This window comes from Lissotriton helveticus, chromosome 7, assembly GCF_964261635.1.
Source record: "Lissotriton helveticus chromosome 7, aLisHel1.1, whole genome shotgun sequence".
Classification (NCBI taxonomy): Eukaryota; Metazoa; Chordata; class Amphibia; order Caudata; family Salamandridae; genus Lissotriton; species Lissotriton helveticus.
The window spans coordinates 1,948,727,588-1,948,753,991 of NC_136068.1; the positions used below are offsets into that span (position 1 = coordinate 1,948,727,588).

General features: G+C 43.5%; 1 protein-coding gene across 3 annotated transcripts in view; it reads left to right on the top strand.

Moving 5' to 3' along the window:
* LOC144770960 (uncharacterized) overlaps window positions 1–24,854 on the top strand; it is an 86,062-nt gene extending 61,208 nt beyond the window's left edge. Inside the window, exon 8 of one of the 3 annotated variants that reach the window (XM_078655814.1) lies at window positions 14,055–16,032. In XM_078655814.1, the coding sequence (XP_078511940.1) occupies window positions 14,055–14,704 (650 nt within the window). In that variant the 3' untranslated portion in view covers window positions 14,705–16,032. Of the gene's footprint in view, window positions 1–14,054; window positions 16,033–18,414; window positions 20,370–22,787 lie in introns of those variants that run through there. The other 2 variants (XM_078655813.1, XM_078655815.1) reach the window with 2 other exon arrangements.
* The last annotated feature ends 1,550 nt before the right edge of the window (window positions 24,855–26,404 follow it).

The window sequence follows — 26,404 nt, forward strand, 5'->3', positions numbered from 1 at the left end:
AGACATGTGGCTCAGCAGCCAGGGCATCGGACTCTGGAACCCGGGGGCTCACGGTTCGATCACTGGCGCCAGATCAGCCCTGCACCATGTGGCTATGGGCAATAGCTTACTTAATCTTCCCGAGGAACCCCAGCTCCTTGACACCTTCGGGTAATTGTTCGCGCTTTACAAAAAACGGACATTACATAACATTTTGTCTCTCCTTGGATTTCATCTCCTCCCCATCTTCCCACCGAGGCTGAAGAAGCAATTGCCAAGGATACTCCGGTGATGTAAGCAGGTGGGTACTCTGTAGTGTGGCCGAGCTCTGCTAATCCTTCTGAAGGTAGCCTCCCCAGCTCCGCTTTCCGTGACTTTGACCCCTCTTTGAAATGACCATGCAATACTGACTCTGGTCCGCATTGCTCATGGCAGACCCTTGGCCATTGTCATCGAAGTCTGTTCAATGAAATCAATTAAATGAAATGAGACTTTTAAAGTGCACAGCTACCCAAGGTGTTTGTCGCTAAGACCTATCAGTAAGGAAAATTTGGTTGTATGACAACGTATCGAGACCACAAATATAGAAACACACTAATATCTTTTTTTTTTTTTAAATATTGGTAACCTTAATACAGTCTTCCTATACTTTATAACAGGAATGATAAAAATATAGAGTCAAGAATATTGTGGAAGTTGTGGAAGGGAATATACTCCAAAATAAGGTAAGGATATCGTTTTTATTAAAAATACACTATAAAGTAAAATATTTAAAATATTATTATATTTAAATATAACACTAGTGACCTAGTTTAATCAATTACTTAACTTCCCTACAAAACAAACAATCCACTACTAAAATATCAATTTCTAATAAAAAATCTCAACTTATGAATATACTATAAAAATTCAAACAAATTAAACTATTTTGTTTGCATAGTTATTAAACAACTACATAACAAATAAAAAATGTATTAACATTCACATATATATTTGTTAAATGTAATTAACTTCCTACTCTAACCCTACAAACCCATCAACGCACTACTAAAAAATATTTAGCAAAAATTTGAATTGTAAATATACTTTAAACAAACTTTTGCTTAAATACATTACTATTAAAAAATAACAAGTATTAACCAATAAAATATTTATTGCACAATGCAAAATAATAAAATTAATTATAATTGTATTAACTGCCCACTGCATTCCCCTAAAAACCCAACACTCGCAACTACATCATAAATTACTAATTTAAGTTTTTTTATTTACATTTTAAACTTTACCTTAAAAATGAACAATTAAACTTACAATACTAACTTAATTTCATATTTTAATTGACACATATTAACTTAATCAAAACACATATTTTTATAACTGCATTTAAGTAAATGATAAATAAAATGATGTTATTTACAACAATATTATGTACCTAAAAATCTATATTCATGACATCGATATTCTATGTTACAATACCAATATTCTTAACACAATATTTAGGTATTTAGTTATTTCCAACTCAGCATTTTGTGCAATTCAGCTGTTTCCGGAAGGAGTTATGATCATTATTTTCTCTGAAGTGCATTCCAGAGAGTGTGTACCGTGAAAAAGAACGACCTGAAATCCTGTCTGGTGTACTTTATCTTTGAAATCATGGATTAAGATTTGTGTGATGATCACAGACCTCTAAGGGGGCTATTTTTGTGAATTTTGAAGCTTAGATAGCCAGGTCCTGAATTGTAATGGACTTTATGAGTAAAGCACTGGATTTAGAACCAATTTCTTTCTTTCACGGGAGCCAGTGAAGTTTTCCCAAGTGAGTGGATACTGATGCGCACTTTGTCGAACCTAAAGTCATTCTTGCTGCCCCACTTTGAATGATCTGAAGCCGCTGCAGAAGACTTTGAGGAAGACCCAAAATGCAGGGCATTACCGTTCTCCAACCTGGAGGTAATCGCAGCTTGGACTACGATCCTCCTGGATGTAGCCGGGAGCAACATATTTTATACGGCATGTATAGGAATGAAAATCGGGTGCGTGCAACTTTCTTACTAATTAGGGAAAAGACAGTTGATTTTCCGAAAACATTCCTAAGCTTCTCACAGATGTTACCGAAGTAGGTGTTTCTCCGAGCTGTTTCGGCCACCCTAAAGTGGACCGTGGCGGCGTTTGCTTACCGAGCAACAGAACCCCCATCTTTTCACTGTTACATTTCAAGCAGTTTTGCTGCATCCAGTCGGATATGTCAGTCATCCAAGCAGTGAAATATTTCATTTTGAGATATGAACACCACTGTTTGGGCGTGGTCCATATATAATATCAAACTAAATCCATGAGCTCTTACTATTTTGGCAAATAGAACGTGTGTATTTAGCACAGGATACGGCTGCGTGAAGACCCCTGTGGCTCCGCACAACTGATGAAAAAGGGGGATTCATAAGGGAGGGGCAAACTACACATTGGACTCTTTCTGTTTGTTTTTTAAGAAAAAGTTTGGCGTAAGAAACCGCGTCAAAAGCTGCATTAAGATCCAGCAGGACTAAGGTGCAGCTCCACCCTGGTCTAGAATTTCTCTGAGCTCATTGGTAAATGCCTCTGTTGCTGACTCCGTGCTATGATGGGGTCTACATTCAGACTGTCTAAGGTCAAGGAAGAGATTGTCTTCCAAATATTTGGAGATTTGCATATTGGCCCTTTTTTCCAGCATCTTAGCTGGCAGTGAAGTACCAAAATGGGACTGTAGTTTGAAAGAATTTGTTTTTTGTAGCAGTTGTCTAATGATGAGGGAAAGGTGTGGCGCAGCCCCAGGGCGACTGATACCGGAACACGGGGGGTCACAGTTCGATCGCCGGCAGCAGGTCAGCCGAGCACCATGTGACTCTGGGCAGTAGCTCGATTAATCTTCCCGACGTCCCCCAGCACCTTGATGCCGTCAGGTAATTGTTAGCGCTTTACAAATACTGGATTTATCACCTTCTTCCAATTACGAGGTCAATCCCAGACGTAAGAGATGTATTACAAATGCTGATGGGAAGTGGTGTTACATTTTCTGTGCTAACTTGAGAATAGCTGGTGGGCAAGAATATAGAGGGGATCCTGATTTTGTTTCTATAAGAAACTTCTCTCCTTGAGATCTAGTTATGGGAGAGAAGTCCCTGACCGTCGCCTTATTGTTCAATCAATCAATCAGAACATTTGTAAAGCGCGCTACTTACCTGTGAGGGTCTCAAGGCGCTGAGTGGAGGGGGTGCCGCTACTGCTCGAAGAGCCAGGTCTTGAGGAGTCTTCAGAAGGCTAGTAGGTCTTGGGTCTGACGTAGGTGGGTAGGGAGGGTATTCCCGGTCTTGGCGGCGAGGTAGGAGAAGGATCTACCGCCGGAGGTTGTTCTTTGGATGCGGGGGACAGCGGCTAGGGCGAGACTGGCAGAGCGGATCTGGCGGGTGGGGGTGTAGAAGCTGAGTCTGCTGTTCAGGTAGGCTGGTCCGGAGTTGTGGAGTGCTTTGTGTGCGTGGGTGAGGAGCTTGAAGGTGATCCTTTTGTTGACGGGGAGCCAATGTAGGTCTCTGAGGTGGGGGGTGATGTGACTGCGGCGGGGGTGAAGTGACTGCGGCGGGGGACTTTGACGATCAGTCGGGCGGAGGCGTTTCGGATGCGTTGTAGTCGTCGTAGGTGTTTGGCTGGGATTCCTGCGTAGAGTGCGTTGCCATAGTCCAGTCTGCTGCTGACGAGGGCCTGTGTCACCGTTCTTCTTGGTTCGGTCGGGATCCACTTGTAGATCCTGCAGAGCATGCAGAGGGTATTGTAGCAGGAGGAGGAGATGGCGTTGACCTGTTTAGACATGAACAGGGAGGAGTCGAGGACGAATCCTAGGTTGCGTGCATGGTCGGTGGGTGTCGGTGTTCAAGGTGAATTGTCAGTGTTACATTCGGATCATTCTCTTTGTTCTGGGAAAAGAAGCATAGCTTTTTTTCAGTATTTTTCCCCTTGAAAAAATAGTGACTATGGAGTAGGGAGTTTGTGAGACAGGTGCTGTACTTTTCCCTGCTTCAGGATTACCTAGCTCATTCACAATGGAAAAAAGCTCTCAAGCAGGATTTTCTGAATTGAAAATAACTGAAACAGCCGGCTTTTGCGGATTTCATCTGAGATTTGTACCTTTGAAGAGCCTCTCTGATTGTTATTATCCTAATCCCTGAACGCGAGCCTCCATTTACATTGTACTTTTTTTGCATAGTTGTCTCCCGTCTCCAAGAGAGTCTGAGAACCCTGAATAAGATGGACGAGTTCATTTAGGTTTGTAATTGAGTTTTGTCGTGACGACGTTAAGGGCATTGGTGATGCAGGTTACAGATCTCGGGCTGTTCTAAGCTGCCTTATGCTTTACTAAAGAATAGACCGTGTACTCAATGTCTGTCAGTCTTCTTTTTCAGTTGAATTTAGGAAGTGTCCTCTCTCTCTCACCGTTGAGGCCTAGGTCCAGCTATCACCTTTTTCATGGCACTCTTCCTTTTACCTCTTTTTCTGTCCGTCTCCCCCTCCGTCTCATTTTCACTGTCTATTTCTCTTCCAGTTTCTCCCTCTCTCATATGCTAGCTTTGTATTTTTTTCTCTCTCTCTCTTTCACTCTTACCCCCTCTCTGTCTCCCCCTGTCACCCTCTCGCTCACACTCTCACTCTCCCTTACCCCTCTTTGTCTCTTTCTCCTCTCTCTCTCACCCTCCCCTTTCTCTCTTCTCGCTTGCTATCTTTTTATTTCTCCCCTTTTCTCTCTCCCCATCTCACTCCCTCACCCCTCTCTTCATCCCCTTCTCTCTTTTGCTCTCTTTCCTTTCTCTATCCCTCTGCCGATCTCTCTTTCTGTCTCTCTCATACTCCACTCCCTAGCCTCCTCTCTCTCTCTTACTCTCTCTGTCTCTTTTTCTCTCTCTTCTCATTTGCTATCTGTATATTTCTCCCCCTTTCGCGTGCCCCCTTTCTTTCTCTCTCGCTGTCTCTTTTGTTTTCACTCCACCTCACTTGCTTAGTAGGGGAGTTGGAGCTTTAGATGACTCATTATTGTTAGGCTGAGTATTTTTTTCTCCGCTCCCTTTCTAGAGCAAGGCCGTTTATTTGACCTACCTAGAAGATAGATTCCATTTGTTTTCATTACTTTGAACTCCTTCATTTGCCATTTATTTAATTAGTGTTTCTCATAAGGTGTTCTATATCCAAATTGAAAAGGTAGCCATGAAGTGCCATTTCAACAATCGTATGGCAGCTCTATGTCTCAAATGGACTCCCCAAAGAATAGAGCCAGCAGTTCCTATGGTCCTCCTGTTTCATCTGAAGTATAGATTAATGTCAGATAGGAACCTGGGGAAGAGATTACACACCAGAGACACTGCTTCAGGATGGTGCCAGCAGCAGTCCTGGGTTGTCACTGACTACCACTCTGTAATGCTGCTCGTGCACGGAGTCAAACAATGACTAATAGACTCTTGTGAGTAAAGAACTATTTCTTGTATGACACAAGAAACCGCGCATTATCTTTTTACCTCTCACTCGACCGAGAAATGCCATGACTAGCTCCAGTCCTAAGAGAATCCAGAGTCTGAGACGAAGGCGCAGAGGAGAGAAGACGAGTATTGCCAAAGTGGAGTGACCCTGAAGTGAGGATCATGAAGGTCTCATGGTAGTCTCCCTGTCCCTGTCTTCGGTATTTACCATACCAAACCACTCCTGATCTCATATGAAGGTCGAATTCAAAAGATCGAAGTGTACACGCTCGTTCGTTCTACTTATTCCTGATTACTTACTACTGCTTCTAAGATCCAAATAATGTAATGCCATTTCTTTTGACTATGTGGCACACAGGTTTGGTGTGACTAGGTTTCTAGTGCATAGACCAGTGTGGCTCATAGATTTGTGTGGCTCATTGATTTGTGGTTTAAAATAGCTATCGTCAGCAGCTTTAACACACACATCTGTCTATATCTCTCATCTCTAAATCCGTGGGCAAAGGATTCAGAAAGTGCAGAAAAAAGACGCAGGAGCTGGCGAGTAACAGTTCACCATCTTTCGTATCTCTTTTCTGTACACTCTGAGTTTTTGAGAAGCATCAGGTGGAAGAAGATGGTTAGCATCCAGGAGACGAAAGCTATGGTGAGGTGAACTGAGCTCGTTTCGGATTTCCAACGTTAACCTATTTTATGCTGAACAAAAATACTGCTTGTTTTTCTACAACTGGTTCAGACCTACTCTGGGTGTAGGGGAGGAAGGCTAGTGTTTCCAGTAAATTGGTGGCTCCATTAAGCAACATGTTTCTTTTAATCGGTGTACAAGTGGCTTATGTCAACATTCATAGAAATATTTTAAAATATATTCTTTTCCTAGGGCATATTAATGTTCGAGGCATATGAGCTTCAGATTGTACACTATGCATTAGATCGCCACCTGGTGTTGGGCTCGGATGATTGCAGGTTGTTGTCTTCTTGGAGAAGTCTTTGTAGTCACGATATAGGTGACTCCTCCCTTGGAAAATACTGCACATGGGCATTCGCTCCATCCTTAGATTGTTTTTTTCCGCCACTGGGTTCGGATGAAAGTTTCTCCGCTCTGGCTAGAAAAACTTTTACAGCAACTTCGAAGCGCAAAAACTTCCTATAACTAATATCGACATCGAATATACAACTTTCGACGCCATCGACTCGATTCCGGTTCATCGACGTGGGCCGCCGAGCATATCGACGCCACATGGAAAGAACTCTGTTCAAGAAATGCCCGGTATGTCGAGCAAAATTTCCACATAGCGATCATCACGAGGTCTGCAACCTCTGTCTATCGCCGGATCACGACAAGTCGACCTGCACAGCTTGTGCATCCTTCCGATCGATAAAAAACCATCCGGGATCGGAGGGCCCGTCGACAAGAAATGAGGAGATCAGCCCCAGCACCGGAGAATATCTTCGACGAGATTCCGCTCGTTCCGGAAGAGGATTCGCCTGATTTCCAGATCATATCAGAGGCAGAGGACACAGATGACTCGATTCCATCACGTCAACCCGTGAGTACTTCTGCCCCTGCACCACATGCACTGCCCAAGCCAAAGGCGAAGGTCAGCACTCCGCCCAAGGGGCCCAGTTGAGACCAAGTACTTCTCCTAATGCCCAGCCTTCGAGCTCGGCTCCAAGGAAAACAACTACGCCTTCAGGTGCTTCGGCACCAAGCAAACCACACGTGCCGATCCCACCACCTCCATCGGCACCGGAGCCAAAAGACCCTTCGGCACCAAAAGCGAAAAGACCCTTTGGCACCGAAAGCGAAAGATGCTTCTGCGCCGAGGCGAAAGATCCTTCGACAGCGAAGCCTAAAGAGGTACAGGCACCGAAAGAAGCTCCGGCTCCGAAGCCGTCTACTTCCAAAACTAAAGAGGGAAAGCCAGCGCCGACGCCACAAAGTCGACGAGGCCAGCTTCCACTCCGAAGACTCCCGCTTCGGTGCGAACACCCACTAAGCCTGATTCCGAGGTTTCTTAGTTCTCAGAAAACAACACCTTCGGCACCGAGAACTTTGCCACAGGACGCTGTAACACCTCCCAAGGCAAAACGCCAAAAACAACCTCTGTTGGAACCAAAAAAGTTGACGCCGAAGAAGGTTGTAGAGGAAGAAGAACTGTTTAGACCAGATCCTAAACAAAAGAAGATCTACATAAATCCAAAGACTGGACATGTAGGGGCTACACCTCATAAAAAGAGGCCAGCAGAAACAACACCTCCACCTGTGGTTCCTGCCAAAAAGGACTGTGCAACTTCTCCTGTGCACCCTCCCTCTCCTGTATCTCCTTCCTCTCCTATCCCTCCTTACATATCACCTCAAATCTCTCCTGCATCATCACATTCACCACAGACTGATGAGGAGTATGACTTAGGTGGTGGGGAGGATCCACATGCAGACCCAGATACATATCCTTTAGATGAGGATATATATACTTTTCCACCACACAATGTGCCTGATGTCCCTGATCCACAGTTATACCCTCACCAAATGGGGTCGCACACTGCTTATACACCAGCGGGATCGCCCCTAAGGACCATGGTAATTGTAGTGCCGTTTTCTGCGATGCATCTTCTTTCGAATTCTCGAGTATCTTCAAGTCTTCGCCATCCCTGTACACGTGTTTCGGGGTATTTACCCCTCATCAGCAGGGAATAGGCCTTCTTCTGGGGTTGCTGCGTGCTGCCAAATATTACCCGGTATAGTACCACACAAAGGCACGCAGGTGCGGGGTCCCGAGCTCGTCAGCCCACAGCTCCAAGGAGCATAAACATTCACCAAATGGGATCGCACACTGCTTATACACCAGCGGGATCGCCCCTAAGGACCATGGTAATTGTAGTACCGTTTTCTGCGATGCATCTTCTTTCGAATTCTCGAGTATCTTCAAGTCTTCGCCATCCCTGTACACGTGTTTCGGGGTATTTACCCCTCATCAGCAGGTATTAGGCCATCTTCTGCGTGCTGCCAAATATTACCAGCACGCAGGTGCGGGGGCCTTCTCCTCCTGAGGACAGCATTGGCTTTAATCACCTCTTACACAGAGCTGCTATCTACCACAATGTTACAATGAATTCTGATGACATTGAGGAGGATTTTCTGTTAGATACTTTTGAGCCATCACACAGATCTACTCAAATTCTTCCCATGATCAAAGGAGTCATTAAGCACGCTCCAGAAATATTCAAAGATTCTGTACGCACTAGGGTACTAAATCCAAGAATAGAAAATAAATATAGGCCTGCACCCTCTGATCCAACCTATATTAAAGGACATCCTCCACTGGACTCTTTAGTGGTGTCCAATGCGAGAAAACGAGCGAGTTCACAGACTTCTGGTGAAACGCCCCCACCTGACAAGGAATCCAAGGTTATTGATGTGTCAGGTAAAAGAATAGCTGCAATCAATCAATCAATCATAACATTTGTATAGTGCGCTACTCACCCGGGAGGGTCTCAAGGCGCTTGGGGGAAGGGGTCCACTACTGCTCGAACAGCCAGGTCTTGAGTTGTCTCCTGAAGGCGAGATGGTCTTGGGTCAGCCGAAGGTGGATGGGGAGGGAGTTCCATGTCTTGGCCGCCAGGTAGGAGAACGATCTGCCTCCGGCGGTGGCTCTTCAGATGCGTGGTACGGCGGCGAGGGCGAGGCTAGTAGATCGTAGCTGGCGGGTGGGCGTGTAGAAGGTCAGGCGGTCGTTGAGGTACTTGTGGCCCAGGTCGTGGAGAGACTTGTGTGCGTGGGTGAGGAGCCTGAACGTGATCCTCTTGTTGATGGGGAGCCAGTGCAGGTCCCTCAGGTGGCCGGAGATGTGGCTGCGTCGGGGGGATGTCCAGGATGAGTCGTGCAGAGGCGTTCTGGATGCGTTGGAGTCTCCTCTGTAGCTTGGCTGTGGTTCCGGCGTAGAGGGTGTTTCCGTAGTCCAGTCGGCTGGTGACGAGTGCCTGGGTGACCGTCTTCCTGGTTTCGGTCGGGATCCATCGGAATATCTTGCGGAGCATGCGTAGGGTGTTGAAGCATGATGAGGAGACGGCGTTGACTTGTCTGGTCATCGAGAGGGAGGAGTCCAGGATGAAGCCCAGGTTGCGCGCGTGGTCTGTCGGCTTGGGTGCACTGCCCAGGGCAGGGGGCCACCAGGAGTCGTCCCAGGCGGAGGGCGATGGTCCCAGGATGAGGACTTCCGTCTTGTCTGAGTTCAGTTTCAGCTACAAATATATGGCGCATTGCAAATACGCAAGCCCTTCTCTCACGTTATGACAGAGCTCATTACGATCAATTAGAGACACTACTACAACATCTCCCAGATCAGTATAAAGATCAGGCAACAGAGCTCATACAAGAAGGCAAACTAATTTAAAATGCCTCAATGAAATGTGCACTATTTGTCGCAGACACAGCTGCTAGAGCTGTAAATACCAGTGTCATACTCAGAAGTCATGTGTGGTTGCGCATTTCAGGCTTCAAACAAGAGGTGCAAACCACAATTTTGAACCAGCCTTTTAACCAAAACCAATAATTTGGCCCAGAAGTAGACACTACACTGGAGAAAATGAAAAAAGACACGGACACTGCAAAGTCTATGGGAGCGCTACAATCCACACAGAATAGAGGCTCCTTTCGTCGCTCCTTTAATAGAGGAGGCTCCAAACAAACTGGAGCAGACGCAACAACATCTTTCAAGACGCAAACACAAACATCCTCTAACAAAGGGTATTTTAGAGGAGGATACAGGGGCAATAATAACAAGGGAAGAGGTCGCGGTAACAACAACAATCGCTCCTCCTCCACAACTAAACAGTGACTTCCCTCTGCTCCCCCAACAGCATTCCACTGCTGTGGGGGGCAGATTAACACAGTTCCTGCCGGTCTGGAACTGCATCACAACCGGCAGGTGGGTGAGACAGATTATCCAACATGGCTACTGCCTAGAACTTACAGCAACCCCCCCAAACATACCACCCAGGCAGCGTCCCATGTCTACAGATCACCTGACTCTGCTTCAACAAGAAGTTCTAGCACTTCTACAAAAAAATGCTATTCAACTAGTCCCATTAGAAGAACAAGGAACATGGGTTTACTCGCTGTATTTTCTAATTCCCAAAAAGGACGGGACACTGAGACCAATTCTCGACCTCAGGCCCCTCAATCATTACATACAATCAGATCATTTCCATATGATCACTCTGCAACAAGTGCTCCTACTACTGCAACAAGGCGATTTCCTTTCAACACTAGACCTGAAGGACGCCTATTTTCACATCCCAATACATCCTGCTCACAGGAAGTACCTACGGTTTGTAATACAAGGACAGTATTATCAGTTCAAAGTCCTTCCGTTTGGTGTCACAACAGCACCACGGGTGTTCACAAAGTGCTTAGCAGTAGTAGCAGCACATCTCAGAAGACAACAGATACACGTCTTCCCTTATCTGGACAATTGGCTCATAAAAGCCAAGTCATTCCACCAATGTGTACAACACACTCAGCAGACAATTCAACTGTTGCACAACTTAGGGTTTACGATCAACTACACCAAGTCGCACCTAGAGCCTTCGCACGTGCATCAGTATCTAGGAGCTACCATAGACCCATCTACAGCTCTAGTGTATCCCAGTCCAGCCAGGATACAGAGCATTCAGACCTTAGTCTACACCTTTCAACACCAACAGTCTCTCCAAGCCAGAGTGTTCATGAGATTAATAGGCATGATGGCATCCTGCATCTTCATAGTACCACATGCAAGACTGCAAATGCGTCCATTACAAGAATGTCTGGCACAACAGTGGAATCAGGCTCAGGGTCAGCTCTCAGACCTGGTGTTGGTGGACAGCCGTACGCATCGCTCTCTGCAATGGTGGAACACCAAAAACTTGACAAGAGGACGGCCGTTCCTCGAGCCTGTTCCACAAATAGTGCTCACAACAGACGCATCCCTCACAGGATGGGGAGCCCATCTCTTACACCATACTACTCAAGGTCGATGGAACAACCAACAAAAGCTGTTCAATATCAACCATCTAGAGCTGCTAGCGATATTCTTACACTCAAAACTTTTCAACTTCAAGTACAAAACAAAGCTGTCTTAATCCGGACTGACAATATGACAGCAATGTACTATATACAAAAACAGGGGGGGACATACTCTCTGCAGCTGTCCCAGCTCGCACAGAACATTTGGAGATGGGCTATTCCTCAAAACCTATATCTGTTAGCGGAACACCTTCCAGGGGTTCACAATCAGATAGTGGATCTGTTAAGTTGGCAGTCACAACAGATTCACGAATGGGAACTACATCCACAAGTTCTTCAGCCATTCTTCCAACAGTGGGGGCACCCACACATAGACCTGTTTGCCACCCACGAAAATGCAAAATGCCCAACCTTCGCCGCCAGGTTCCCACACCCACAGTCCGAGGGCAATGCAATATGGATGAACTGGTCAGGCAGATTTGCGTACGCTTTTCCGCCTCTCCCCCTCATTCCACTAGTAGGGCAGAAGCTCAAACAACAGTCTCTCAAGCTCATACTAGTAGCTCCCACATGGGCACGCCAGCCGTGGTTCACCACACTACTAGACCTCTCTCTGGTTCCACATCAAAAGTTAAAGCTCACACCCTCGCTGTTAAAACAGAACCATGGAGAAATCAGACACCCAGACCCAAACCAACTGAATTTGGCGATCTGGCTCCTGAAGTCTTAGAGTTTGGTTATTTCAACCTACCACCAGACTGCATGATATCATTAAAGAGGCTAGGAGACCTACTACCAGAGCGTGTTATGCCGCTAAATGGAAAAGATTTGCAATTTATTGCAAACATAATCAAATTGATCCACTGGATGCTTCCATCCAAAATATCATTTGTTACCTTTTACATCTACAAGGGTCTAATTTGGCATACTCTTCCATACGCCTACATCTTGCAGCAATTGCAGCCTATTTACAAAACAGGCAACACATGTCTCTTTTTAAGGTACCTGCAATCAAAGCATTTATGGAAGGATTAAAGAGAATAATCCCTCCCAGGCTGCCACCTTATCCAGTATGGAACCTACATCTTGTCTCATGGGACCCCCTTTTGAGCCTCTACATAAATGTGAACTGCAATTTCTCACATGGAAAACTGCTTTCCTTGTTGCCATCACCTCTCTCAGAAGAGTAAGTGAAATACAAGCGTTCACTATACAAGAACCATTTTTTCAAATACATCCTAATAAAGTGGTTCTCAGATCTAATCCAAAATTTCTCCCAAAGGTTATCTCACCTTTTCACCTAAACCAATCTGTAGAGTTACCTTTGTTTTTCCAAAACCCAGACTCTGTAGCAGAAAGGGCCTTACACACGTTAGATGTTAAAAGAGCTCTGATAGATAGAACTAAATCCTTTAGAAAGACAAAACAATTGTTTGTATCTTTCTCTCCTCCACACAAAGGCAGCCCTATCTCTAAAGGTGGGATTGCCAGGTGGATTGTAAAGTGTATACAGATATGCTATCAAAAAGCTAAACGCACACTAACAGTTCCTCCTAGAGCACACTCCACTCGCAAACTAGGAGCCTCTATGGCTTTCTTAGGAAATATACTATTGGAGGACATATGTAAAGCAGCAACATGGTCTACACCACACACCTTCACTAAATACTATTGTGTTGATGTGCAAGCCAAGCAGCAAGCTGCAGTAGGCCAGGCTGTCCTTGTAACACTATTTCGGACTACAGCAATGGATAGAAGCGACCACCGCTAGGGGAGACACTGCTGCACATATGCATAGTGTACGATCTGCAGCTCGTATGCCTCAAACATAAAATGCTACTTACCAGTATGTATCTGTTCTTGGCATGTAGAGCTGCAGATTTTTACACGCCCTCCCTTCTCCCCGGACTTGTATCCATTACAGTTCTCATCTTACTTAGATGCACACGCATGGACATCCCTTTTTTTCTCTTCGCTTATACTAACTCCATCATTTCCCATCATGGTGAAAAACAATCTAAGGATGAAGCCGATGCCCATGCGCAGTATTGTCCAAGGGAGGAGTCACCTATATTGTGACTACAAAGACTTCTCCAAGAAGACAACAACCTGCAATCATCCGAGCCAAACACCAGGTGGCGATCTAATACATAGTGTACAAATCTGCAGCTCTACATGCCAAGAACAGATGCATACTGGTAGGTAGCATTTTCCTTTCTTTGCCAAATGAAGTAAAGGCTGTTCATCATATAGTGAAAGATGAGCGAGATGCCTGCTTCAGTTGCAGACTCAGTAAGTCGTTGGCAAACAAAGACCTGTATCCACACCTACATATAGAATCCCATCTTGTTTCTAGAAATGTATAACTTGCTATGTTCTTGTATGGCTTTCTACTTTTTTATTAAATGCAAGTATGTGCAAAATGTCAACAAAAGACAAATTGAATGAAAATTAATAACTACCGCGGAAAAACAGGTTTTCACTTTCCAGATTTGAAAAGCTCAGAAGATCGATATTCTAGAAATGTAAAAATGTCTTGCTGCTAAACAGAAATAACAAACTTTTAAACCCAATAGGTGATGAAGGCATGAACAGTCCAAAGGAAGCTGGCGAGTCCTTGGCCTTCTGCACAACAGAAGCAAGCGAAAAAGCTCTTTTAATGAGGACGCGCTGCAATATGTTTCAGAACTCCTACGAGGGCCCTGGAAGCCCACCTTGGGCAGACAATTGCATTGAAGTTGGAGAGGACCAAGGTTTACAATTTGAAAGCGATGCAAGCCACACAGAGTATATCGGAGAACAACAAGAAATTGCGAAAGCGCAGACGTACCCAAATGAAAATGGAAGTGAGTGTGATAAGTGGAACTCACAGGTCCTCAATGGTGTGCTGTGCCTGACAAACAAAGACGTATCACACAACCCTCCTGAGTATAATCCCCAGAGTCGGCGTGTAGCAAAACGCCCACGAGTGAGGGCGTTTCCCTGTTTGAACTGTGAGAAAAGCTTCTTTTGCAGGTCGTCACTTATGTATCATTATAGAACGCATACGGGCGAAAGACCACACGTATGTCCCTTCTGTACGAAAACATACAGCAGAAGCCATCATCTGAAAGAACATATACGACTACATACTGGAGAGAGACCACACACATGCCCGGTGTGTCAGCAAACCTTCATATATAAAAGTCATTTTAATTCCCATCGAAGAAAAAAACACGGACTCTGAGATGCTAATCGACGGCAGGAGGAGACAAACAGAGGAGACAGGATGGACATGCAATCGCATCATCAGAGCGGAGTTACCCCAAAACTAGCCCATTAGAACCAGAAATATCTTCTTATCTATTGCAGTTACACCTGATCGAATCCATGAGCAGAACAAAGCCTGTTCCATTCCTGAAAGCTGTAAAAATGGTAGCAGGAAACACAAGCAAGCGTAATTCTGATAACTTTCCAGACTCCATGAATCACTAGACGTAAATATGTCATTAAATAGCGCACCCACAAGAAAAGCATTGCCTGTCTCAAAACCATGGCCATATAACAGCTATAAATGCCCTAAAAAGAAAATCTAAGTTACAAAACAATTGTCAACAAGCTTCCTGAGTTAGCCCCTTCCTTTGGAAGTATTGTTAACTGGGTCAGGTGCATAAAAAAAACATGAGGTGTCTCCACCTTTCATCGTCCGAAGCCGTGATTTACACCATAAGTCCAGTTCTTGAGAACAGACGTAGGCATTCTGTCACGTTTAAGGCCAGCACCCAAGTTAATTCCTGCTACAGATCTTAGACACACATCTCAAATGGTTTTTGTCCTGAACTCTGACCCCTAATAGTAGTTAACATAAAGCTGTAAGAACAAAAAAATTATTAACGAGTCGATGCGCAGAAAAGTAAACGTGCAAAGCCACGCAAACAGCGGACATCATAAAGAGCTATCCCGTAAATGCTTGAAAATGAAAACTGTGGATGTGGTCTGATGGATGTTTATGTGCAGCACAGACATGTATAGTAAATATCTCCGTCTAATTGGCTAATGTTAATATGTCCATTACTCAATGCTGAAAAATGCCTTTCACAATCCAAATATTGAAATGACTAATATCATCTACCTCTTCTTTGTATGCAGCCATTTGTGTTGTGAAGAGAAATGCTGACTTTTAATTAAATCCAAAATGTCTGACTGTTATTGAACAAATAACCCCTACTCTACATTTTGGCACCCACTGGTCCATCCTTTTTAGAATGTTAGTGAAACACTCAATGTCTGTATAGTTTAAAAGGAGCATTCTTTCCTCAGTTTCTTTCTTCTCCGCCACATTCATGTTGCGTCTTGTGACGCTAGGCATCTCAGAGGATACTGAAGGATGCACCCTGACGGTGCCGCAATACCTTTCAGTCTTAAAGCATCGCTGCTGCGAAAGCTACACGAGGCGCTTGAAGACAAACGCAACAAAAATAGCAATTAACTTTGGCAGGGAATTTAGATGTGCTTATCTCATTTTTGCTGTCACTAAATTATTTGAACTATTATTAAAATTTGAAAGTTTTTCAAGGCTTTGGTTGTAGTGAGTTTATTCATCATTATTTGCTCTGTATCTATCGTTTGATCTTGTTCCTGAGTACTAACACACTGTATTGACGTTGCAGCAACGCAGATAATTCTTCCACCAACTTTATTAAACAGTGAATCCAGTGAAAGAGGCAGTTAATAATGACTCCTATTCTTCTATCTCACACACACCACAGATACACAACAAATGCACACGTATGGATGCTCCAGCCCTCCACTGACCCGTAAACACCACAACATGAGACGGCCATTAAGGGTCCGTTTGATATTCGAACTCCAAGTCGACATGGATCACCAAGAAAGTTATAAAAAAATAAAGTGAACATTCTTGTACAAAAGCATTGAAAAAAAGCAGACAGAAGCTCATTGAGGAGGGTCTTCACAGAATAGTTTTTTGACTAAATCCCCATGTTCACCTGGTCCCTGTAGTGGTGATAAAACAGACGCACACACAATACGTACCGACACGCGCACCTCAGGGACGCACTGTTGGTGATTAATCAAGGAGCTGAATAATCTAAAATATCAGAAGTTATTGAAACATTTATTAGCATTACTAACATATTTGCAGTTGTCTACCCCATGCTTCTGGAAAGAGTAGAACATTATAAGACCAACAGGGCAAACCCCACTGCCTGATAATATTGAATGTGCTATTCGTGACTAATCTAAATATACACACTGCAAGAGCCTACCCCCAGTGGAGCTGGACACAGGGATAAATTATAAATTACATTATATTTATCATACAAAGTCCAAAGCAAATCTAAGACATTGATGAATAAACATAACTTGCATTCAAACACACCAATGCATCCTCATTCATTCACATGTACTCTACAGCAACATACAAACCCACACCTTCTCCAGTATGGAACCTAAATCTTGTCTCATGGGACCCCCTTTTGAGCCTCTACATAAATGTGAGCTGCAATTTCTCACATGGAAACTGCTTTCCTTGTTGCCATCACCTCTCTCAGAAGAGTAAGTGAAATACAAGCGTTCACTATACAAGAACCATTTTTTCAAATACATCCTAAAAAAGTGGTTCTCAGATCTAATCCAAAATTTCTCCCAATGGTTATCTCACCTTTTCACCTAAACCAATCTGTAGAGTTACCTGTGTTTTTCCAAAACCCAGACTCTGTAGCAGAAAGGGCCTTATACACGTTAGATGTTAAAACAGCTCTGATAGATAGAACTAAATCCTTTAGAAATACAAAACAATTGTTTGTATCTTACTCTCCTCCACACAAAGGCAACCCTATCTCTAAAGGTGGGATTGCCAGGTGGATTGTAAAGTGTATACAGATATGCTATCAAAAAGCTAAACGCACACTAACAGTTCCTCCTAGAGTACAAACTAGGAGCCTCTATGGCTTTCTTAGGAAATATACTATTGGAGGACATATGTAAAGCAGCAACATGGTCTACACCACACACCTTCACTAAACACTATGTGTTGATGTGCAGGCCAAGCAGCAAGCTGCAGTAGGCCAGGCTGTCCTTGTAACACTATTTCAGACTACTGCAGTGGATACAAGCGACCACCGCTAGGGGAGACACTGCTGCACAATCGATGCATAGTGTACGATCTGCAGCTCATATGCCTCGAACGGAAAATGCTACTTACCAGTGTGCATCTGTTCTTGGCATGTAGAGCTGCAGATTCGTACACACCCCCCGCCTCCCCAGACTTGTATCCATTCCAGTTCTCATCTTACTTAGATGCAAACGCATGGACATCCCCGTTTTTCTCTTCGCTTATACTAACTCCATCATTTCCCATCATGGCGAAAAACAATCTAAGGATGGAGCTGATGGCCATGCGCAGTATTGTCCAAGGGAGGAGTCACCTATATCGTGACTACAAAGACTTCTCCAAGAAGACAACAACCTGCAATAATCCGAGCTCAACACCAGGTGGCGATCTAATGCATAGTGTACGAATCTGCAGCTCTACATGCCAAGAACAGATGCATACTGGTAAGTAGCATTTTCCTTTCTTTGCCAAATGAAGTAAAGGCTGTTCATCATATAGTGAAAGATGAGCGAGATGCCTGCTTCAGTTGCAGACTCAGTAAGTCGTTGGCAAACAAAGACCTGTATCCACACCTGCATATAGAATCCCATCTTGTTTCTAGAAATGTATAGCTTGCTATGTTCTTGTATGGCTTTCTACTTTTTTATTAAATGCAAGTATGTGCAAAATGTCAACAAAAGACAAATTGAATAAAAATTAATAACTACAGCGGAAAAACAGGTTTTCACTTTCCAGATTTGAAAAGCTCAGAAGATCGATATTCTAGAAATGTAAAAATGTCTTGCTGCTAAACAGAAATAACAAACTTTTAAACCCAATAGGTGATGAATGCATGAACAGTCCAAAGGAAGCTGGCGAGTCCTTGGCCTGCTGCACAACAGAAGCAAGCGAAAAAGCTCTTTTAATGAGGACGCGCTTCAATATGTTTCAGAACTCCTACGAGGGCTCTGGAAGCCCACCTTGGGCAGACAATTGCATTGAAGTTGGAGAGGACCAAGGTTCCCAATTTGAAAGCGATGCGAGCCACACCGAGTATATCGGAGAACAACAAGAAATTGCAAAAGCGCAGACGTCCCCAAATGAAAATGGAAGTGAGTGTGAGAAGTGGAACTCACAGGTCCTCAATGGTGTGCTGTGCCTGACAAACAAAGACGCATCACACAACCCTCCTGAGTATAATCCCCGGACACGGCGTGTAGCAAAACGCCCACTAGTGAGGGCATTTCCCTGTTTGAACTGTGAGAAAAGCTTCTTTAGCAGGTCATCACTTATGTATCATTATAGAACGCATACGGGCGAAAGACCACACATATGTTCCTTCTGTGAGAAAACATTCAGCAGAAGCCATCATCTGAAAGAACATATACGACTACATACTGGAGAGAGACCACACACATGCCCGGTGTGTCAGCAAACCTTCATATATAAAAGTAATTTTAATTTACATCGAAGAAAAAAACATTGACTCTGAGATGCTAATCGACGGCAGGAGGAAACAAACAGAGGAGACAGGATGGACATGCAATCGCATCATCAGAGCGGAGTTACCCCAAAAGTAGCCCATTAGAACCAGAAATATCTTCTTATCTATTGCAGCTACACCTGATCGAATCCATGAGCAGAACATAGCCTGTTACATTCCTGAAAGCTGTAAAAATGGTAGCAGGAAACACAAGCAAGCGTGATTCTGATAACTTTCCAGACTCCATGAATCACTAGACGTAAATATGTCATTAAATAGTGCACCCACAAGAAAGGCATTGCCTGTCTCAAAATCATGGCCATATAACAGCTATAAATGCCCTAAAAAGAAAATTTAAGTTACAAAACAATTGCCAACAAGCTTCCTGAGTTAGCCCCCTCCTTTGGAAGAATTGTTAACTGGGTCAGGTGCATAAAAAAAAAACACGAGGTGCCTCCACCTTTGATTTACACCATAAGTCCAGTTCCTGAGAACAGACGTAGGCATGATGTCACGTTTAAGGCCAGCACCCAAGTTAATTCCTGCCACAGATCTTGGACACACATCTCAAATGGTTTTTGTCCTGAACTCTGACCCCTAATAGTAGTTAATATAAAGCTGTAAGAACAAAAAAAAAATTAACGAGTCTGTGCGCAGAAAAGTAAACGTGCAAAGCCACGCAAACAGCGGACATCATAAAGAGCTATCACGTAAATGCTTGAAAATGAAAACTGTGGATGTGTTCTGATGGATGTTTTTGTGCAGCACAGACATGTATAGCAAATGTCTCCGTCTAATTGGCTAATGTTAATATGTCCATTACTCAATGCTGAATAATGCCTTTCAAAATCCAAATATTGAAATGACTAATATCATCTACCTCTTCTTTGTATGCAGCCATTTGTGTTGTGAAGAAAAATGCTGACTTTTAATTAAATCCAAAATGTCTGACTATTATTGAACAAATAACACCCACTCTACATTTTGGCACCCACTGGTCCATTCTTTTTAGAATGTTAGTGAAACACTCCATGTATGTATAGTTTAAAAAGAGCATTATTTCCTCAGTTTCTTTCTTCTCCGCCACATTCATGTTGCGTCTTGTGACGCTGGGCATCTCAGAGGATACTGAAGCCTGCACCCTGACGGTGCCGCAATACCTTTCAGTCTTAAAGCATTGCTGCTGCGAAAGCTACACGAGGCGCTTGAAGATAAACTCAACAAAAATAGCAATTAACTTTGGCAGGGAATTTAGATGTGCTTATCTCATTTTTGCTGTCACAAAATTATTTGAACTATTAAAATTTGAAAGTTTTTCAAGGCTTTGGTTGTAGTGAGTTTATTCATCATTATTTGCTCTGTATCTATAGTTTGATCTTGTTCCTGAGTACTAACACACTGTATTGGCGTTGCAGCAATGCAGACAATTCTTCCACCAACTTTATTAAACAGTGAATCCAGTGAAAGAGGCAGTTAATAATGACTCCTATTCTTCTATCTCACACACACCACAGATACACAACAAATGCACATGTATGGGTGCTCCAGCCCTCCACTGACCTGTAAACACCACAACATGAGACGGCCATTAAGGGTCCGTTTGATATTCGAACTCCAAGTCCACATGGATCACCAAGACAGTTATAAAAAAATAAAGTGAACATTCTTGCACAAAAGCATTGAAAAAAAGCAGACTTTTAATAGGGAAAATCTACAGAAGCTCATTGAGGAGGGTCTTCACAGAATAGTTTTTTGACTAAATCCCCATGTTCACCTGGTCCCTGTAGTGGTGATAAAACGGACGCACACACAATACATACCGACACGCGCACCTCAGGGACGCACTGTTGGTGATTAATCGAGGAGCTGAATAATCTAAAATATCAGAAGTTATTGAAACATGTATTAGCATTGCTAACATATTTGCAGTTGTCTACCCCATGCTTCTGGAAAGAGTAGAACATTATAAGACCAACAGGGCAAACCCCACTGCCCGATAATATTGAATGTGCTATTCGTCACTAATCTAAATATACACACTGCAAGAGCCTACCCCCACAGGAGCTGGACACATGCATAAATTATAAATTACATTATATTTATCATACAAAGTCCAAAGCAAATCAAAGACATTGATGAATAAACATAACTTGCATTCAAACACACCAATGCATCCTCATTCATTCACATGTACTCTACAGCAACATACAAACCCACACCTTCTCCAGTATGGAACCTAAATCTTGTCTCATGGGACCCCCTTTTGAGCCTCTACATAAATGTGAACTGCAATTTCTCACATGGAAACTGCTTTCCTTGTTGCCATCACCTCTCTCAGAAGAGTACGTGAAATACAAGCGTTCACTATACAGGAACCATTTTTCCAAATACATCCTAATAAAGTGGTTCTCAGATCTAATCCAACATTTCTCCCAAAGGTTATGTCACCTTTTCACCTAAACCAATCTGTAGAGTTACCTGTGTTTTTCCAAAACCCAGACTCTGTAGCAGAAAGGGCCTTACACACGTTAGATGTTAAAAGAGCTCTGATAGATAGAACTAAATCCTTTAGAAAGACAAAACTATTGTTTGTATCTTTCTCTCCTCCACACAAAGGCAACCCTATCTCTAAAGGTAGGATTGCCAGGTGGATTGTAAAGTGTATACAGATATGCTATCAAAAAGCTAAACGCACACTAACAGTTACTCTTAGAGCACACTCCACTCGCAAACTAGGAGCCTCTATGGCTTTCTTAGGAAATATACTATTGAAGGACATATGTAAAGCAGCAACATGGTCTACACCACACACCTTCACTAAACACTATTGTGTTGATGTGCAAGCCAAGCAGCAAGCTGCAGTAGGCCAGGCTGTCCTTGTAACACTATTTCAGACTATGCAATGGTACAAGCGACCACCGCTAGGGGAGACACTGCTGTACAATTGATGTATAGTGTACGATCTGCAGCTCATATGCCTCGAACGGAAAATGCTACTTACCAGTGTGCATCTGTTCTTGGCATGTAGAGCTGCAGATTCGTACACGCCCCCTGCCTCCCCAGACTTGTATCCATTCCACTTCTCATCTTACTTAGATGCAAACGCATGGACATCCCCGTTTTTCTCTTCGCTTATACTAACTCCATCATTTCCCATCATGGCGAAAAACAATCTAAGGATGGAGCTGATGCCCATGCGCAGTATTGTCCAAGGGAGGAGTCACCTATATCGTGACTACAAAGACTTCTCCAAGAAGACAACAACCTGCAATAATCCGAGCCCAACACCAGGTGGCGATCTAATGCATAGTGTACGAATCTGCAGCTCTACATGCCAAGAACAGATGCATACTGGTAAGTAGCATTTTCCTTTCTTTGCCAAATGAAGTAAAGGCTGTTCATCATATAGTGAAAGATGAGCGAGATGCCTGCTTCAGTTGCAGACTCAGTAAGTCGTTGGCAAACAAAGACCTGTATCCACACCTACATATAGAATCCCATCTTGTTTCTAGAAATGTATAGCTTGCTATGTTCTTGTATGGCTTTCTACTTTTTTATTAAATGTAAGTATGTGCAAAATGTCAACAAAAGACAAATTGAATAAAAATTAATAACTACCGCGGAAAAACAGGTTTTCACTTTCCAGATTTGAAAAGCTCAGAAGATCGATATTCTAGAAATGTAAAAATGTCTTGCTGCTAAACAGAAATAACAAACTTTTAAACCCAATAGGTGATGAACGCATGAACAGTCCAAAGGAAGCTGGCGAGTCCTTGGCCTGCTGCACAACAGAAGCAAGCGAAAAAGCTCTTTTAATGAGGACGCACTTCAATATGTTTCAGAACTCCTACGAGGGCTCTGGAAGCCCACCTTGGGCAGATAATTGCATTGAAGTTGGAGAGGACCAAGGTTCACAATTTGAAAGCGATGCAAGCCACACAGAGTATATCGGAGAACAACAAGAAATTGCAAAAGCGCAGACGTCCCCAAATGAAAATGGAAGTGAGTGTGATAAGTGGAACTCACAGGTCCTCAATGGTGTGCTGTGCCTGACAAACAAAGACGCATCACACAACCCTCCTGAGTATAATCCCCAGACTCGGCGTGTAGCAAAACGCCCACGAGTGAGGGCGTTTCCCTGTTTGAGCTGTGAGAAAAGCTTCTTTAGCAGGTCATCACTTATGTATCATTGTAGAACGCATACGGGCGAAAGACCACACATATGTTCCTTCTGTGAGAAAACATACAGCAGAAGCCATCATCTGAAAGAACATATACGACTACATACTGGAGAGAGACCACACACATGCCCGGTGTGTCAGCAAACCTTCATATATAAAAGTAATTTTAATTTACATCAAAGAAAACATACAGCAGAAGTCATCATCTGAAAGAACATATACGACTACATACTGGAGAGAGACCACACACATGCCCGGTGTGTCAGCAAACCTTCATATATAAAAGTAATTTTAATTCCCATCGAAGAAAAAAACACGGACTCTGAGATGCTAATCGACGGCAGGAGGAAACAAACAGAGGAGACAGGATGGACATGCAATCGCATCATCAGAGCGGAGTTACCCCAAAAGTAGCCCATTAGAACCAGAAATATCTTCTTATCTATTGCAGCTACACCTGATCGAATCCATGAAAGCTGTACACATGGTAGCAGGAAACACAAGCAAGCGTGATTCTGATAACTTTCCAGACTCCTTGAATCACTAGACGTAAATATGTCATTAAATAGTGCACCCACAAGAAAAGCATTGCCAGTCTCAAAACCATGGCCATATAACAGCTATAAATGCCCTAAAAAGAAAATGTAAGTTACACAATTGCCAACAAGATTCCTGAGTTAGCCCCCTCCTTTGGAAGAATTGTTAACTGGGTCAGGTGCATAAAAAATACATGAGGTGTCTCCACCTTTCATCGTCCGAAGCTGTGATAAACCATAAGTCCAGTTCCTGAGAACAGACGTAGGCATGATGTCACGTTTAAGGCCAGCACCAGAGTCCATTCCTGCTACAGATCTTCGACACTCATCTCAAATGGTTTTTGGCCTGAACTCTGAGCTCTAATAGTAGTTAACATAAAGCTGTAAGACAAAAAAATAATTAACGAGTCTGTGCGCAGAAAAGAAAATGTGCAAAGCTGTGCAAACGGCGGACATCATAAGGAGCGGTCACGTAAATGCTTGAAAATGAAAACTGTGGATGTGGTCTGATGGATGTTTTTGTGCAGCACAGACATGTATAGCGAATATCTCAGTCTAATTGGCTAATGTTAATATTTTCATTACTCAATGCTGAAAAATGCCTTTCAAAATCCAAATATTGAAATGACTAATATAATCTACCTCTTCTTTGTATGCAGCCATTTGTGTTGTGAAGAAAAATGCTGACTTTTAATTAAACCCAAAATGTCTGACTATTATTGAACAACTAACCCCCTTTCTACATTTTGGCACCCACTGGTCCATCCTTTTTAGAATATTAGTGAAACACTCCATGTATGTATAGTTTAAAAGGAGCATTCTTTTCTTAGTTTCCTTCTTCTCCGCCACATTCATGTTGCGTCTTGTGACGCAGGGCATCTCAGAGGATACTGAAGGCTGCACCCTGACGGTGCCGCAATACCTTTCAGTCTTAAAGCATCGCTGCTGCGAAAGCTACACGAGGCGCTTAAAGATAAACTCAACAAAAATAGCAATTAACTTTGGCAGGGAATTTAGATGTGCTCATCTAATTTTTACTGTCACTAAATTATTTGAACTATTATTAAAATTTGAACGTTTTTCAAGGCTTTAGTTGTGTGTGTTTATTCATCATTATTTGCTCTGTATCTATCGTTTGATCTTGTTCCTGAGTACTAACACACTGTATTGACGTTACAGCAACGCAGATAATTCTTCCACCAACTTTATTAAACAGTGAATCCAGTGAAAGAGGCAGTTAATAATGACTCCTGTTCTTCTATCTCACACACACAGATACACAACAAATGCACACGTACGGATGCCCGGGCCCTCCATTGACCTGTATACACCACGACATGTGACGGCCATTAAGGGTCCGTTTGATATTCGAGTGCAGTGCATGGATCTGCAGTGCATGGATCTGCGGTGCATAGATCAGCGGTGTATAAATCTGCGGTGCATAAACCTGCAGTGTATAGATATCCTGTGAAGTGCATGGATCTGCAGTGCATGTATCTGTGGTGCAGTGTATAGATCTGCAGTGCATGAATCTGTGGTGCATAGATCTGTGGAGCATAGATGTGCGGGGTACAGATCTGCGGTGTTTGGCTCTGCAGTGTATAGATCTGTGGTGGATAGTTCTACTGTGCCTAGATCTACAGTGCATAGTTCTACAGTGCATAGATCTGCAGTGCAGTGCATGGATCTGCAGTGCATGGATCTGCGTTGCATGGATCAGTTGTGTATAAATCAGTGGTGCACAGATCTGTGGTGCATAGATCTTCGGTGCATAGTTATGTGGTGTATAGATATGTGGTGTAGTGCAGAGACCTGTGGCGCATAGACGTGCTGCATAGATCTGTGGGGTATAGATCTGCAGTGCATAGATCTGTTGTGTTTAAATCTGCTGTGTAGTGTATAGATTTGCAGTGTATAGATCTGCTGTATAGTGTATAGATCTGTAGTCTATAGATCTGCGGTGTATAGATCTGCGGTGTATAGATCTGCAGTGTATAGATGTGTTGTGTTTAAATCTGCTGTATAGATCTGTGGTGTATAGATCTGCAGTATATAGATTTGCAGTGTATAGATCTGTGGTGCAGTGTATCGATCTGCAGTGAGTAGATCTGTGGTGTATAGATCTGCGGTGTATAGATCTGTTATGTTTAAATCTGCTGTATAGTGCATAGATCTGCAGTGTATAGATCTGCAGTGTATAGATCTGTGATCTGCAGTGTATAGATCTGTGATCTGCAGTGTATAGATCTGCAGTGTATAGATCTGCGGTGCATAGATCTGCAGTGCATAGATCTGCGGTGCATAGATCTGTTTTTAAATCTGCTGTATAGTGAATCAATCAATCATTTGTAAAGCGCACTACATACCCGCGGGGGTCTCAAGGCGCTGGGGGGGCGCTACTGATCGAACAGCGGTGGTTGTTCTTCGGATGCGCGGGACGGTGGCGAGTTCGAGGTCGGCAGAGCGTAGCTGGCGGTTGGGGATGTAGGAGAGCCATCTGTTGAGGTAGGCTGGGCAGTCTTGTTGAGTGCCTTGTGTGCATGGGTGAGGAGCTTGAAGGATATCCTCTTGTTAACGGGGAGCCAGTTCAGGTTTCTCAGGTGGGGGGTGATGTGGCCGTGGCATGGTACGA